Here is a 12124-nt window from a genome sequence, read left to right as displayed (position 1 = left end):
ATTGATTTTATGTAAATGTGCAACATTGCACAGATTGAATTATGATCATTTGTACACAAGGTGGTGGAGAGAATTGTATTTAAAGGCAGAAGTGACCTGATATTTACTGAAAATAATGTTGCTTTTCCATCAGCATAATATGCGGAAGGGATTTACCCAAAATACATCAACTGAAACATGATTCAAAATGAGTTTTACGTTTTTTACCACTTAAAATAATCTCTGTTAAATGAACTTTTCCATTTGCCATGGCTGTGGGTAAGCCTATATTGCAGGCCACGAGTTTACTGTGTGTGGTTGTGCAGCATTTTGAATTAAAAGCCCTGTGTCATCAGTATTACTGAGATGTGCACAGCGCTTTAACAGTTTTGTATTTTCAGCAGATTCCCTAAAACACAAAACTCATCCTCTGTGATTGGTTGTGGCTCAGCATGCTCCATTGTTCCATCAGCCCGTTTGTTCGCTTGGTTTCCTACGCACAAACAAAACTTTTCCTGCCTGCCCTGCGCAATATTGGGCTCCTCTGTGCTTTGACAACCCGAAATATTGGAATCTCTGACTTTTTTTTCTGAGGGAAAAGATAAAGGTATGCCATTAATATCAAAACATGATGTGTGAAGTGTATATGTGTGCAATATTATGTAATTTAGATAGATAAAAAGTTCTCTTTTTTTCATTGATTAGTAGTTAACCTCTTGAACTCTAAAATTCCCTTACATAAATGTCCCTTTAAGTAGCTTTAAAATTGGGGAAACTCAAGATACTATGTTTGTATGGACGCAGAATTGAATTTCTAATAAACAATTATTCTAGATCTGTTGTGCGTCATTTTATACACTTTTCCCTGTTGTTCAACATTATATGTGTGCTATCTTTGGAAACCTAGTGGTCTTAATTAGAAATTAAAAAAAAATGATAATAAATTCTGTGGGTTTGAAAAAGGTTTTTAACTTGTCAAACTGAGCTGTCCATCATGTAAATTTCCTCTCGGTGTCATCGCCTAATGAGTGCTGTTTCTATAATCAGACATGCCGAGCTCCAGTGTAACATTTGTGGCATCCTGCTGAATGTGTTTGGATATTGTTTTATTCATATTCAGTGTTGCCCCATGCTCTGTAACAGGAAGCGCCTGCTTTAATTGGCGTAGCAGGGGCCAGATGTGTGCGAGGCCCGGGTCTGACCCGCTCTGTTTTCTCTCCGCATGTCAGTCAGTGTTTTTTTGGCAGGATGTACAGCTTCATGGGAGGTGGGTTGTTCTGTGCCGGAATCGGGAACATACTCCTCATTGTCTCCACGGCAACTGACTACTGGATGCAGTACCGTCACTCCACCAATTACATGCACCAGGGCCTGTGGCGGTATTGCGTGCCCGGGAAATGCATGACACACACAGACAGCATCGGTAAGACCTCGTTGGGGTGTCTTCCACTGCATGAGCGCAGGCGGATCCTCATTTATATTCATTAGCTTGCTGACAATCAGTCTGTGAACGCCACACTAACCCCGGATCAACACTGGGGTTACTTCCCTTTGGGGCTTTGTTGGTGGGGTGTTTAGTTAAATATGGCTGAGATTAAAATGCAAATAAGTTATCGTCATGTAAACGTTGTCAAGAAATCAACAGGTGTTTCTTTTTTGTATAGGTGCTGTATTAAGAGATTTCTACAAAGAACAATACAGCTGATTTGTGTGACTTTTAAGGAGTAGTTCGTACTTTCATTTGCACCAGTCATACAGTATATACTTCAGGTTTAAAAAAAATATTTTCAGTCATCTATCATAAGTTCATCAAACAAGGTGCAAATCCATTCCCAAACACTAGATGGCAAGCTGGAGCTGTCTCCTATAGATGAAGAACAGCATGAAAAACTGTGAAAATGAAACATGCCAATGTGTGTATAAAATAGAAAAAGACTTCAAGGATTCTGAACTCTTCATATTTAGTGCTGGACATACTTTTAAAGTCTGCTTTCTCAGGTCTTTGACTTTCCCCTCGTTTCCTTTCACCCGCAGCGTACTGGGACGCCACCAGGGCCTTCATGATCCTTTCCCTGCTGGCCTGTTTCATCGGCATTGTGATCGGCGTCATGGCCTTCGTCCACTACTCCTCCTTTGACGGGTTCGACAAGACATTTGCAGCTGGCATCTTCTTCTTCATCTCCTGTAAGCTCCTCCGCCACAGCTGCACGCAAAGCCTCTCTGATAGAGTAAAGACCTTTTTTATCAGTTAATGATTTTATCTCCTGTGTGTAGGCTTCTTTGTGTTGCTGGCCATGGCTGTCTACACAGGAGTGACAGTGAACTACTATGGTAAACGCTATGGCAGCTGGCGATTTTCCTGGTCCTATATAATGGGCTGGGTGGCAGTGGTGCTCACATTCTTCTCAGGTAAGCATCCCTAATGAAAACACACAGGTGTGCATCGTTCTTTTCTTAATAATGTGATTGTTGTCTTCTAGGTATCTTCTACATGTGTGCCTATCGGATGCACGAATGCCCAAGAAACTCTAACACACGCTGACCTGCCAACGATTTCAACACACACATCAGCACTTGTCCATAATATATGGCCGAGAGGAACCGAGGAACCAATGAACTTTCCAACTACTTCCTGTTAATCTGAATATTCATGAATAAGCAAAATAAATGAGAAAAAAGAATGCATTTGTTGTCCTTGTTGTCTCTCTACATTCATACAATTTAAACAAGACTCGCACAATGTTATATGATAACAGTATTGGAGCTGATACAGCTAGTTGTACTCAGGAGCAGCGAATGAATTGTCATTGTAAATTGATGATAGATTTATCGGTTTGAGTAATTTTTTAAGAAAGAAAAGTTGAAATTCTCTGATTCCAGCTTCTTAAATGTGAATATTTTCTGGTTTCTTTACTCCTCTATGACAGTAAAGTGAATATATTTGAGTTGTGGACAGAACATTAAAGACATTAAAGGATGTCGTCTTGGGCTTTGGGAAACACTGATTGACATTTTTCACCATTTTCTGACATTTTATAGACCCAAACAATTAATCAATTAATCGGGAAAAATAGACAGATTAATTGACAATGAAAATAATCGTTAGTTGCAGCCCTAGTTTTTACAGTGATAAGCATTTATTGAAGGGAAAAAAATGTCTGTTACAAAGCATTCACCATAAAATGAATGTGTAATTACAATATTATAAATCAACACAGATTAATGTAATTCATTTCTTGGTGGGTTACGGCCAACAGCACAAATTTAAAACCACTTTAAAACTACTCATACCTGAACTCAACACAATACAATCCACTTAAAGGTATAATATGCAAGAATTAAATAAAAAATAATGTATAGACTGATACAAAATGAATCCCTCAATCATCACTTATGCTCCACTAAAAGTGTGTGGCGGTGTCTGTTTCTGCAGAGACCCTGCAGCCCTCTGCCTGGGTTTTCCCTTTTCTTATTTTGATTTACTCAGGACGCTTCTGTGCGTCTGCAAACAGCCTTTGGGCCCCAGGTGGGGGTGTAACCCCCAAGCCAATGACAGCACGCAGGGTGTGCAGCCCGTTCAGGTGGTCAAATATCACCGCTTTGTCACACCCCTCGGCTTCAGATACCGACTCACATGTCCCCCTTTACGCTGTTAGATACAAAATGGCCGTATTTCACGGATGAGAACGGGCTGTGTTATGTGCATGTGTTCCAGTGATCCTCCTGCTCCTCTCTGTGCTGCGAGTGCAGCTATGATCGCTGTGTATGATCTGTAGTTTAACGAGAGCAGCGCTGAGCCACAGCCAGGAAGCCTGCATTCATTAAAAATCCGGCAACTCCGCACCTTCTCGCGGAGTTAGTTGTGTTTTAGAACGTAACCGCAGGGAAACAATCAGGAAATAACCTTTAATTTCTCAGATTCGCTGCTTTGTTCTCACTAACTCCGCTCTCTCTTCAGTCACTCTATAGATCACTCGACCATCGCAGCTCTCTCTCTCTCGGCTTGTTGAGCTGTGGCCAACTTTGAATGTGGTGTTTACAAACAGGAACCGACAACTGTTACATATTGTACCTTTAATGAATTACTTAATATTAATTAATAATTCTGATAAAATATGATGTGCGTAGTAGAGCAGATGTATATTATATACTATAACACCTAAAATCAATATTAGAATAAGATGTAATGCCAGCTGTTGTAATTGAGGTTATGACAAAGATGAGAGATTAGTCCAAGTTCGAAAAAATCCTTTATTTAGTTTCATTTTTGCAAAGTACTCATAACCGACTCAGAAAGAAAATCACACGGTGGTAATACAAACATTAACTGGTTTAACTGGACGCAACACAGCCGCTTGAAAAGACCACCTACCAGAAAAGCCACAGTGAAAGAAGTGTTAAGCCTGGCGTACAAAAATGATCAAAACATCCCAAACGGGCGTGGTTAATGGTTCCGAGTATAACAATTAAGATATGACTGTGATCACCCTCCACACCAACCTCTAAAGAGGAAAGAGAACAAGCACATGCAAATTTGGTAAACCCCCTAGTTAGTCGACCTCCTCGATGGTGGGTCCGGAGGACGCTCCCCCTCCTCCAGGAGCGCTGCCGGCTCCGGGGAAGCCGCCTGGCATCCCACCTGGCATCCCACCTGGCATCCCACCGGGCACCCCCCCTGCATTCTGGTACAGCTTGGTCATGATGGGGTTACACAACTTCTCCAACTCCTTCTGCTGGTGCTCCAACTCGTCTTTTTCTGCAGACTGAGAAAAGGGAAGAAGAAGTTAAGTATCAATCTGATGCCAACCCGACAATTTTTTTATGCTGCCAAAGTTTACAACCACAAAACTTTATCTAATTCCTACCTGGTTTCTATCCAGCCAGCTGATGACCTCGGTACACTTCTCCACAATCTTCTGTTTGTCCTCGTCGCTGATCTTGTCCTTCAGCTTCTCGTCCTCCACAGTGGACTTCATATTGAAGGCATACGACTCCAGACCGTTCTTGGCAGTCACCTTCTCTCTCTGCACTTCGTCCTCGGCCTTGTACTTCTCTGCTTCCTGGACCATATGCTCAATGTCCTCCTTGCTCAAGCGACCTGACGGATTAATTTGTTATAATTAACACAAGGCTGAATATAGTCAAATTTTCGCAAGTAAGATACGGCGTAAAAAGTTCTTCTTCAGGTTACCTTTGTCGTTGGTGATGGTGATCTTGTTTTCCTTCCCGGTGCTCTTGTCCGCCGCAGACACGTTCATGATGCCGTTGGCGTCAATGTCAAAGGTCACCTCAATCTGAGGAACACCTCGGGGTGCGGGGGGGATTCCAATCAGCTCAAATTTGCCCAAAAGGTTGTTGTCTTTGGTCATGGCCCTTTCGCCCTCAAACACCTGCAGACATAACATCAGGTCAACACATCAATAAAGATTTATTTTACTCTAAAATAATTCTCTTTAGCTAAATATGGTGGTCGTACCTGAATGAGCACACCGGGCTGGTTGTCTGAATAGGTGGTGAAAGTCTGGGTCTGCTTCGTGGGGATAGTGGTGTTCCTCTTGATGAGAACGGTCATGACTCCTCCAGCAGTCTCAATGCCCAGAGACAACGGGGTCACATCCAGCAGCAGCAGATCCTGCACATTCTCCGATTTGTCGCCTGACAGGATGGCTGCCTGCACAGCTGCACAACAAATGGTTGTTGGATTTAGAGTTTTACATTTGTAGCCAATTTCACTACAAACTTGTTACCACTATATTTATGAACATAAAGGGGGGTTATACCTGCACCATAGGCCACTGCTTCATCAGGGTTAATGCTCTTGTTGAGCTCCTTCCCGTTGAAAAAGTCCTGCAGCAGCTTCTGGATCTTGGGAATACGAGTGGAACCTCCAACCAGGACGATGTCGTGGATCTGAGCCTTGTCCATCTTGGCGTCACGGAGAGCCTTTTCCACAGGCTCCAGGGTTCCTCGGAACAGGTCCGCGTTCAGCTCCTCGAATCGGGCCCTGGTAATTGAGGTGTAGAAATCGACTCCTTCGTACAGAGAATCGATTTCAATGCTTGCCTGGGTGCTGGATGACAGGGTGCGCTTGGCCCTCTCACACGCCGTGCGCAGGCGACGCACCGCCCTCTTGTTGTCGCTGATTTCTTTCTTGTACTTGCGCTTGAACTCGCCGATGAAGTGGTTGACCATGCGGTTGTCGAAGTCTTCTCCTCCCAAGTGGGTGTCGCCTGCTGTGGACTTGACCTCGAAGATGCCGTCTTCAATAGTCAAGATGGAGACGTCGAACGTGCCGCCGCCCAGGTCAAAGATGAGGACGTTTCTCTCCGCTCCGACCTGTAGTTTGAAATTATTTCATTGATTGTAATTTGAGTATTGGATACATCCACCTTCAGTTGACATTTTTGGGCTTTTTTCAAAACCTCACATTAAAAGTCTACATTACTTCGGTACTAAAATATCACATGTTGGACTCCAAAAGTATACATAAAACTGTCAAAAAGAAATTCACCGCAATACAATCACACAAAAATTGTATTTTATAGAAAACTGAAGCCTGAAGCTCGGGACACAGCCCGCATGAGCAGCGCATGGCGGCCATTTCACTTCATTATAAATGTAATTTATATTTATTTATGACAGAAAAGGTTGAGAACCGTGGGGTAATTTGTTACGACGTCAATATTCTGTCAAAAGATCATTTTCACTGTGTTGTTGCTGTGAAACGTGCGCAGCTCTCTGTAAAAATAGGCGAGATCTCGAATCTCTAGAAGAGACGCACCTGAGCCGCGCTGCTCACGCTGGCAGTGTGACTGCTCTAACTTAAAAAAACAACAGGTTCCGCAGCCGCCATTGCACTGCTGACGTTCCCTGTGTGGCCTTTAGGAATATTTTACCTTTTTATCCAGGCCGTACGCGATAGCAGCAGCAGTCGGCTCGTTGATGATACGAAGTACATTAAGCCCAGAAATGGTGCCTGCATCTTTGGTGGCCTGGCGCTGAGAGTCATTGAAGTAGGCAGGCACAGTCACGACTGCATTGTTTACAGTCTGCAAGAAGAAAAATGGTTACAAATTGCAGCAGTTAATGAGACATAAAATACATCAACTTTAAAATTACAGTTTTTAATCATATTTAATGAAATTAGAGCTCATAGATACCTAGTCTATTCGAACACTATAACTGTCGTAAACAGACACACAAACAGTGCAGGGTTCGGTTTAATATTCCATGTTTTGTGGGTGACATAGCAGTCATACCACTGTAGTAGAAGCAGAGAAAATGTGTCTGTGCACTTGAAGAATATATTTTTGTGAGGCGTGTATTACTCATGCAAATCTCCCCTTTTGTAAACAAACAACAAACAGGTGTACCTTTCCGAGGTACGCCTCTGCAATCTCCTTCATTTTAATCAGCACCATGGAGGAGATCTCCTCTGGGTAGAAGGACTTGGTCTCGCCCTTGTAGTCCACTTGTACTTTGGGGCGCGTAGAATCATTAATGACTTGAAATGGCCAGTATTTCATGTCTGACTGGACAACGGCGTCATCAAACCGACGTCCAATGAGACGTTTTGCATCTGAAAGGACAAGAAAAAATGCAATAAATGAGCAGAAAGATGATATTAAACTAATAATACTTTAATAATTTAGAAAACTGTTTCATACCGAAAACTGTGTTGTTGGGGTTCAGGGCCACTTGATTCTTGGCTGCATCCCCGATCAGCCTCTCGGTGTCAGTGAAGGCAACATAACTGGGTGTGGTCCTGTTTCCCTGGTCGTTGGCAATGATCTCAACTTTGCCATGCTGAAACACTCCTACACAGGAGTAGGTAGTGCCCAGGTCAATGCCGACTGCTGGTCCCTTGGACATGGTTCCTGAGAGTGTGAAAATGATCAGCTGTTAATCATATATTGGCACGAAACTGAAAATCTGGGTATATATATATATGACGGATGATGTTACTGTGGGTGGCCACCGCGATGCACATTTGTCGTATGGTGTGTAATGAGGCTATTATCAGGGTCTGAGCAGCTCAAACAGAAGTGGAAACAGTGAAGTGAAGGTCCACAGCACCTGTTTTCAAGCCTCCCACGTTTGACAGCTTGGCAACGGCTGCATTTATTATGGTAACAACAGACAACAGCCACGAGAGGGCTTTTTTAAGACGCAGGTTTTCTAGAACCAGACTGAACTGACAATTTCATCATTATTTTATCATTAAGTTGATCAACTGAAAATGATTAACCCATTATTTTTTATAGCATTTTTCAAGAAGAAAATGACAAACCATGTCTGATTTGAGCGTCTCAATTTTCTGCTGTTATTTGTCTTCTATGATCGTAAATTTAAAATCTTTGGGTTTGAGACAAAACAAGTGATTAGAATATGTCAGCTTGGGCTGTGGGACATTGCTATTTGATTATATAATAGCCATATTAAATACCATTTGAACTGAACTTGAGCTGGATTTACTAGTTAACGAGATAATTTGCGGAGTAAAACCATATCAAAACTGGAAAATGAGCTGATGTAAAAAAAAAAAAAAAAAAAAAAAAAAAGACCTATGTTTACTGTTGCTACAGCAGCAGTCCATCAATATAGTGTAATGTTAAGCCACATGGGAGGTCATTGCAGCTAACCTAGTTCTCGTACTGGGGGGGAGGGGAGGACTCTTCTAGTGGAGCATACTGTGGGGCCATTGCAGGGAAGTGCACATGACGGGGTTATAAAGAAAATGCAAATCAGAGCTGAAACAATCAGCCGTATAATTGATAAGTCGATCAGAAAATGAATCTGCCACTATTTTCATAATCAGTTAAATGCTTCTATCATTTTTCAAGCAAAAATGTTTAACTGTTTTTTGGTTCTAGCTTTTCAAATGTTAAGATTTGCTGCTTTCCCCCCTATCTTATCTTTTTATTTATTTATTTGTTATCTTTATTATTATTGTTTGGTATTTTTTATTTTTGTTGTGTTATTTTAATTGTCTGATTTCATTTGTCTCATTGCAGTTCTGAAATGCTTTAATCCTGGTTCAACCATGTACAGTAAAAGCACTAATATAGTGTATTATTATTATTATTGTCATCGTTTAAAAACAATAAAACAGTGGAAAGCATGAATTTTGGCTCTGTGAACTTGTGATGACCTGGTTTTAACTATTTTCTGATATTTTATAGTCTAAATTCATATTTGATTAATTGGTAATGAAAATAAGTTTTTGTTAGGGAAGAAAAGCAGGTGATGCTCATCAAGCCAAAAATATCAATCAAATCATAAATGTGTTAGCTGATGCATCTTGTTTTTTGCACTATCCCATTTGCTGCTGTACACTGCAAATTTCCCCACTGCAGGACTAATAAAGAAATATCTTATCTTATCTAAATATGAGGAAATCTACCGTACTGCCAAGCCCTGTGTCTTCTGTGCAAAATCAAACTTGCATTTCTGTATTTGCAAAACAGAAACTAATGAGAAACATGCAATATGATGTTTTAGTTTATGTTCTGTTATTTCACCAGTATTTGTAATGTCGTTAAAAGGTAGTTTGGTTTTGGAGCAAGGGCGGATGGGGGAGGTTATGAAGCAATAGTGGTGCCAGCCACAGAGCAGGAGCAGGGTTAATAGTGGAGCAGGAGCAGGGTTAATAGTGGAGCAGGAGCAGGGTTAATAGTGGAGCAGGAAGCAAGGTTACTAGTGGAGCAGGGTTAATAGTGGAGCAGGAAGCAGGGTTACTAGTGGAGCAGGAGCAGGGTTACTAGTGGAGCAGGAAGCAGGGTTACTAGTGGAGCAGGAAGCAGGGTTACTAGTGGAGCAGGAGCAGGGTTACTAGTGGAGCAGAAGCAGGGTTACTAGTGGAGCAGGAAGCAGGGTTAATAGTGGAGCAGCAGGGTTAATAGTGGAACAGGAGCAGGGTTAATAGTGGAGCAGGAGCAGGGTTAATAGTGGAGCAGGAGCAGGGTTAATAGTGGAGCAGGGTTAAAGTGGAGCACGTGGTGCTGCATTGTTAGCTTAAAGCTATCTTATCAGCAGCAGTACAGAGTACATGAGGGAGTGGCCTCTTCACAGTTCAGGAAGGAACTTTCTGGATCTTTTTCTATTTCACTTCCTTGTAACTTGCACATGAATCACCAGCCATTATATAACCTCTACTGCACAATGACGTGCATCTCTCCAGCGCATACTAGCAACACGTGCTAGCAGCATTGTGTCATACCCGTTAGCAACTCTCGTGTTAAATACATTACAAAGCTTAAAGCATCATTTAATAAGAGACGTTAGTGTACATTACGTTGTGTAGCTGTATTTCAGTAAAAGCACATAGATACCGACACTAGTTTAATTCATTTTTTGCCTTAACGTAAAGTTAGCAGCCGTTGACGCAGATTGACGTAGTTAACGTCCCACGAGGTAACGTTAATAACGTAAAGTGAACAGCCGTTGACGCAGATTGACGTAGTTAACGTTCCACTAGTTAACGTTATCAACTTAAAGTGAGCAGCCGTTGCCGCAGATTGACGTAGTTAACGTTCCACTAGTTAACGTTATCATCGTAAAGTGAGCAGCCGTTGACGTGGTTAACGTTCCACGAGGTAACGTCTATGTGCTCAGTAAAAGGTTACTACAGTGCATTCATCGTCTAGCTAATACTCACCTCCGTTGAGTTCAGAGTTGGTCGTTTAATCGGATTTATCACTAAAAGTGGTTATTACTATTAATACTGCCGGCTGTGTTGAGTCTCTCTCGATGTGACGGTCCCTTGAGCCTCGCAGTCGGTCTCTGTGTGTCCGTCTGTCTGTGTGGGAGCGGCCGCCTCCTCCACTAAACACCCCCTCAGAACTCTCTAGAACACAGGAGGAGCGATGCTGGCCAATCAGCGTCCAGGAGGAGCGATGCTGGCCAATCAGCGTCCAGGAGGAGCGATGCTGGCCAATCAGCGTCCAGGAGGAGCGATGCTGGCCAATCAAAAAGTACTGTTGCACAATTCCTCAGCAGTTGCTACCCAGATTGTAAAATATATGATGGCTCCTATCTTTCAGACACTGACTGATTACTGCGGTGGAGGAAGTCTCACATCTACATTTACTCCAGTAAAAAGTAGAAACAAGTATAGAAATACTATATGTAAAAATCCTGCATTCAAACTATTACTAAAGTAAGGCAAGGCAAGGCAGCTTTGTTTCAAAAAACTCCTCAAACACCACTTGTTCATCAAGGCCTATGATCTCAGCTGACTCTTCCTTCACATCACTCTTTTAATTACTTAGCTATAGTTACTCTGTGTTATTTATTAGAATGATTTTTGTGTGCCCCCTTTGTAAAGCGTCCTTGGGTTTCTGAAAGGTGCTATATAAGTCCAATTTGTTATTATTATTATTATTATTATTATTATTATTTGTAGAGCACATTTCAGCAACAGTGCTTTACATAAACATTCAAGAACATTAAGACATAATTAAAACAGTTATAAAAACATAAAAACATTAAAGATTAGAAAATAAACAAGTTAAAAATAAAAGCAAGGATAGAAGCTAAAATAGAGAGTAAAAGCTCTATTACAGTATAAGATCATAATCTGGTTTAATAAAAGGAAGCAGCAAACAGAAAAGTTTTAAGCTTTGATTTAAATAACTCAGAGTTGGAGTTGGTCCTGCAGGTTTTTGGGAGCTTGTTCCAAATATTTGATGCATAAAAACTGAACGCTGCTAGTGCCGTTCCGATACTAGTGTATAATTAATAAGCTGTATGTGTGGAAGTGACTGAGATCATTCTTTTATGTGTAAGGCAACATCAGGCTTGACTTAAACATTGTTTTCTTAACTTTGTAAAACAAAATGTCACAAATAATTAAATTTTTTAAATTCTATTTATACAAATTGAATTGTTATTTATTATCAAAGTAATAAATCCTACACCAGCAACTTGGTAAAAAATCTTCAAAATCAACAGAATTTGTATTTATTATTTAAATAATAAATCGTACACCAGTGACTTGGTAAAAAATCTTCAAAATTAAAAGGAATTACAATTCAAGAATAAACCCTTTTAATAGAGCAAAAAAAAATGGTCAACATTTAAACAGGAATTAAAATTCCAGTATATAATGTATATAGTATATTAACATCGGATCCATTGTCACCGA

General features: G+C 41.1%; 2 protein-coding genes and 1 long non-coding RNA gene across 4 annotated transcripts; 2 read left to right on the top strand and 1 right to left on the bottom strand.

The window, feature by feature from the left end:
• The first annotated feature begins 448 nt into the window (after window positions 1–448).
• On the top strand, window positions 449–2662 carry lim2.3 (lens intrinsic membrane protein 2.3). The gene is made up of 5 exons (XM_074642340.1): window positions 449–586; window positions 1209–1402; window positions 2014–2163; window positions 2254–2388; window positions 2460–2662. The coding sequence occupies exons 2-5, from the start codon at window positions 1228–1230 to the stop codon at window positions 2519–2521; spliced, it is 522 nt and encodes a 173-aa protein (XP_074498441.1). The 5' UTR covers window positions 449–586; window positions 1209–1227; the 3' UTR covers window positions 2522–2662.
• Window positions 2663–4210: 1548 nt separating this feature from the next.
• Window positions 4211–10812, bottom strand: hspa8b (heat shock protein family A (Hsp70) member 8b). The gene is made up of 9 exons (XM_074642339.1): window positions 10637–10812; window positions 7647–7856; window positions 7353–7558; window positions 6876–7028; window positions 5760–6315; window positions 5456–5658; window positions 5171–5369; window positions 4845–5077; window positions 4211–4742 (listed from the first exon to the last, which is right to left on the bottom strand). The coding sequence occupies exons 2-9, from the start codon at window positions 7849–7851 to the stop codon at window positions 4530–4532; spliced, it is 1968 nt and encodes a 655-aa protein (XP_074498440.1). The 5' UTR covers window positions 7852–7856; window positions 10637–10812; the 3' UTR covers window positions 4211–4529.
• On the top strand, window positions 9199–10099 carry LOC141771747 (uncharacterized). 2 transcript variants are annotated; one of them, XR_012594762.1, is made up of 3 exons: window positions 9199–9601; window positions 9712–9926; window positions 9967–10099. It is a non-coding gene; the product is annotated as an uncharacterized LOC141771747 (long non-coding RNA). The 2 variants fall into 2 exon arrangements; XR_012594761.1 differs by having other exon boundaries at window positions 9205–9601; window positions 9712–9860; window positions 9910–10059.
• Window positions 10813–12124: the final 1312 nt, after the last annotated feature.

This window comes from Sebastes fasciatus, chromosome 7, assembly GCF_043250625.1.
Source record: "Sebastes fasciatus isolate fSebFas1 chromosome 7, fSebFas1.pri, whole genome shotgun sequence".
NCBI classification, from domain to species: Eukaryota; Metazoa; Chordata; class Actinopteri; order Perciformes; family Sebastidae; genus Sebastes; species Sebastes fasciatus.
Note: the sequence above shows the minus strand (reverse complement) of the source record. Positions and strands in the feature narration are given on the sequence as shown.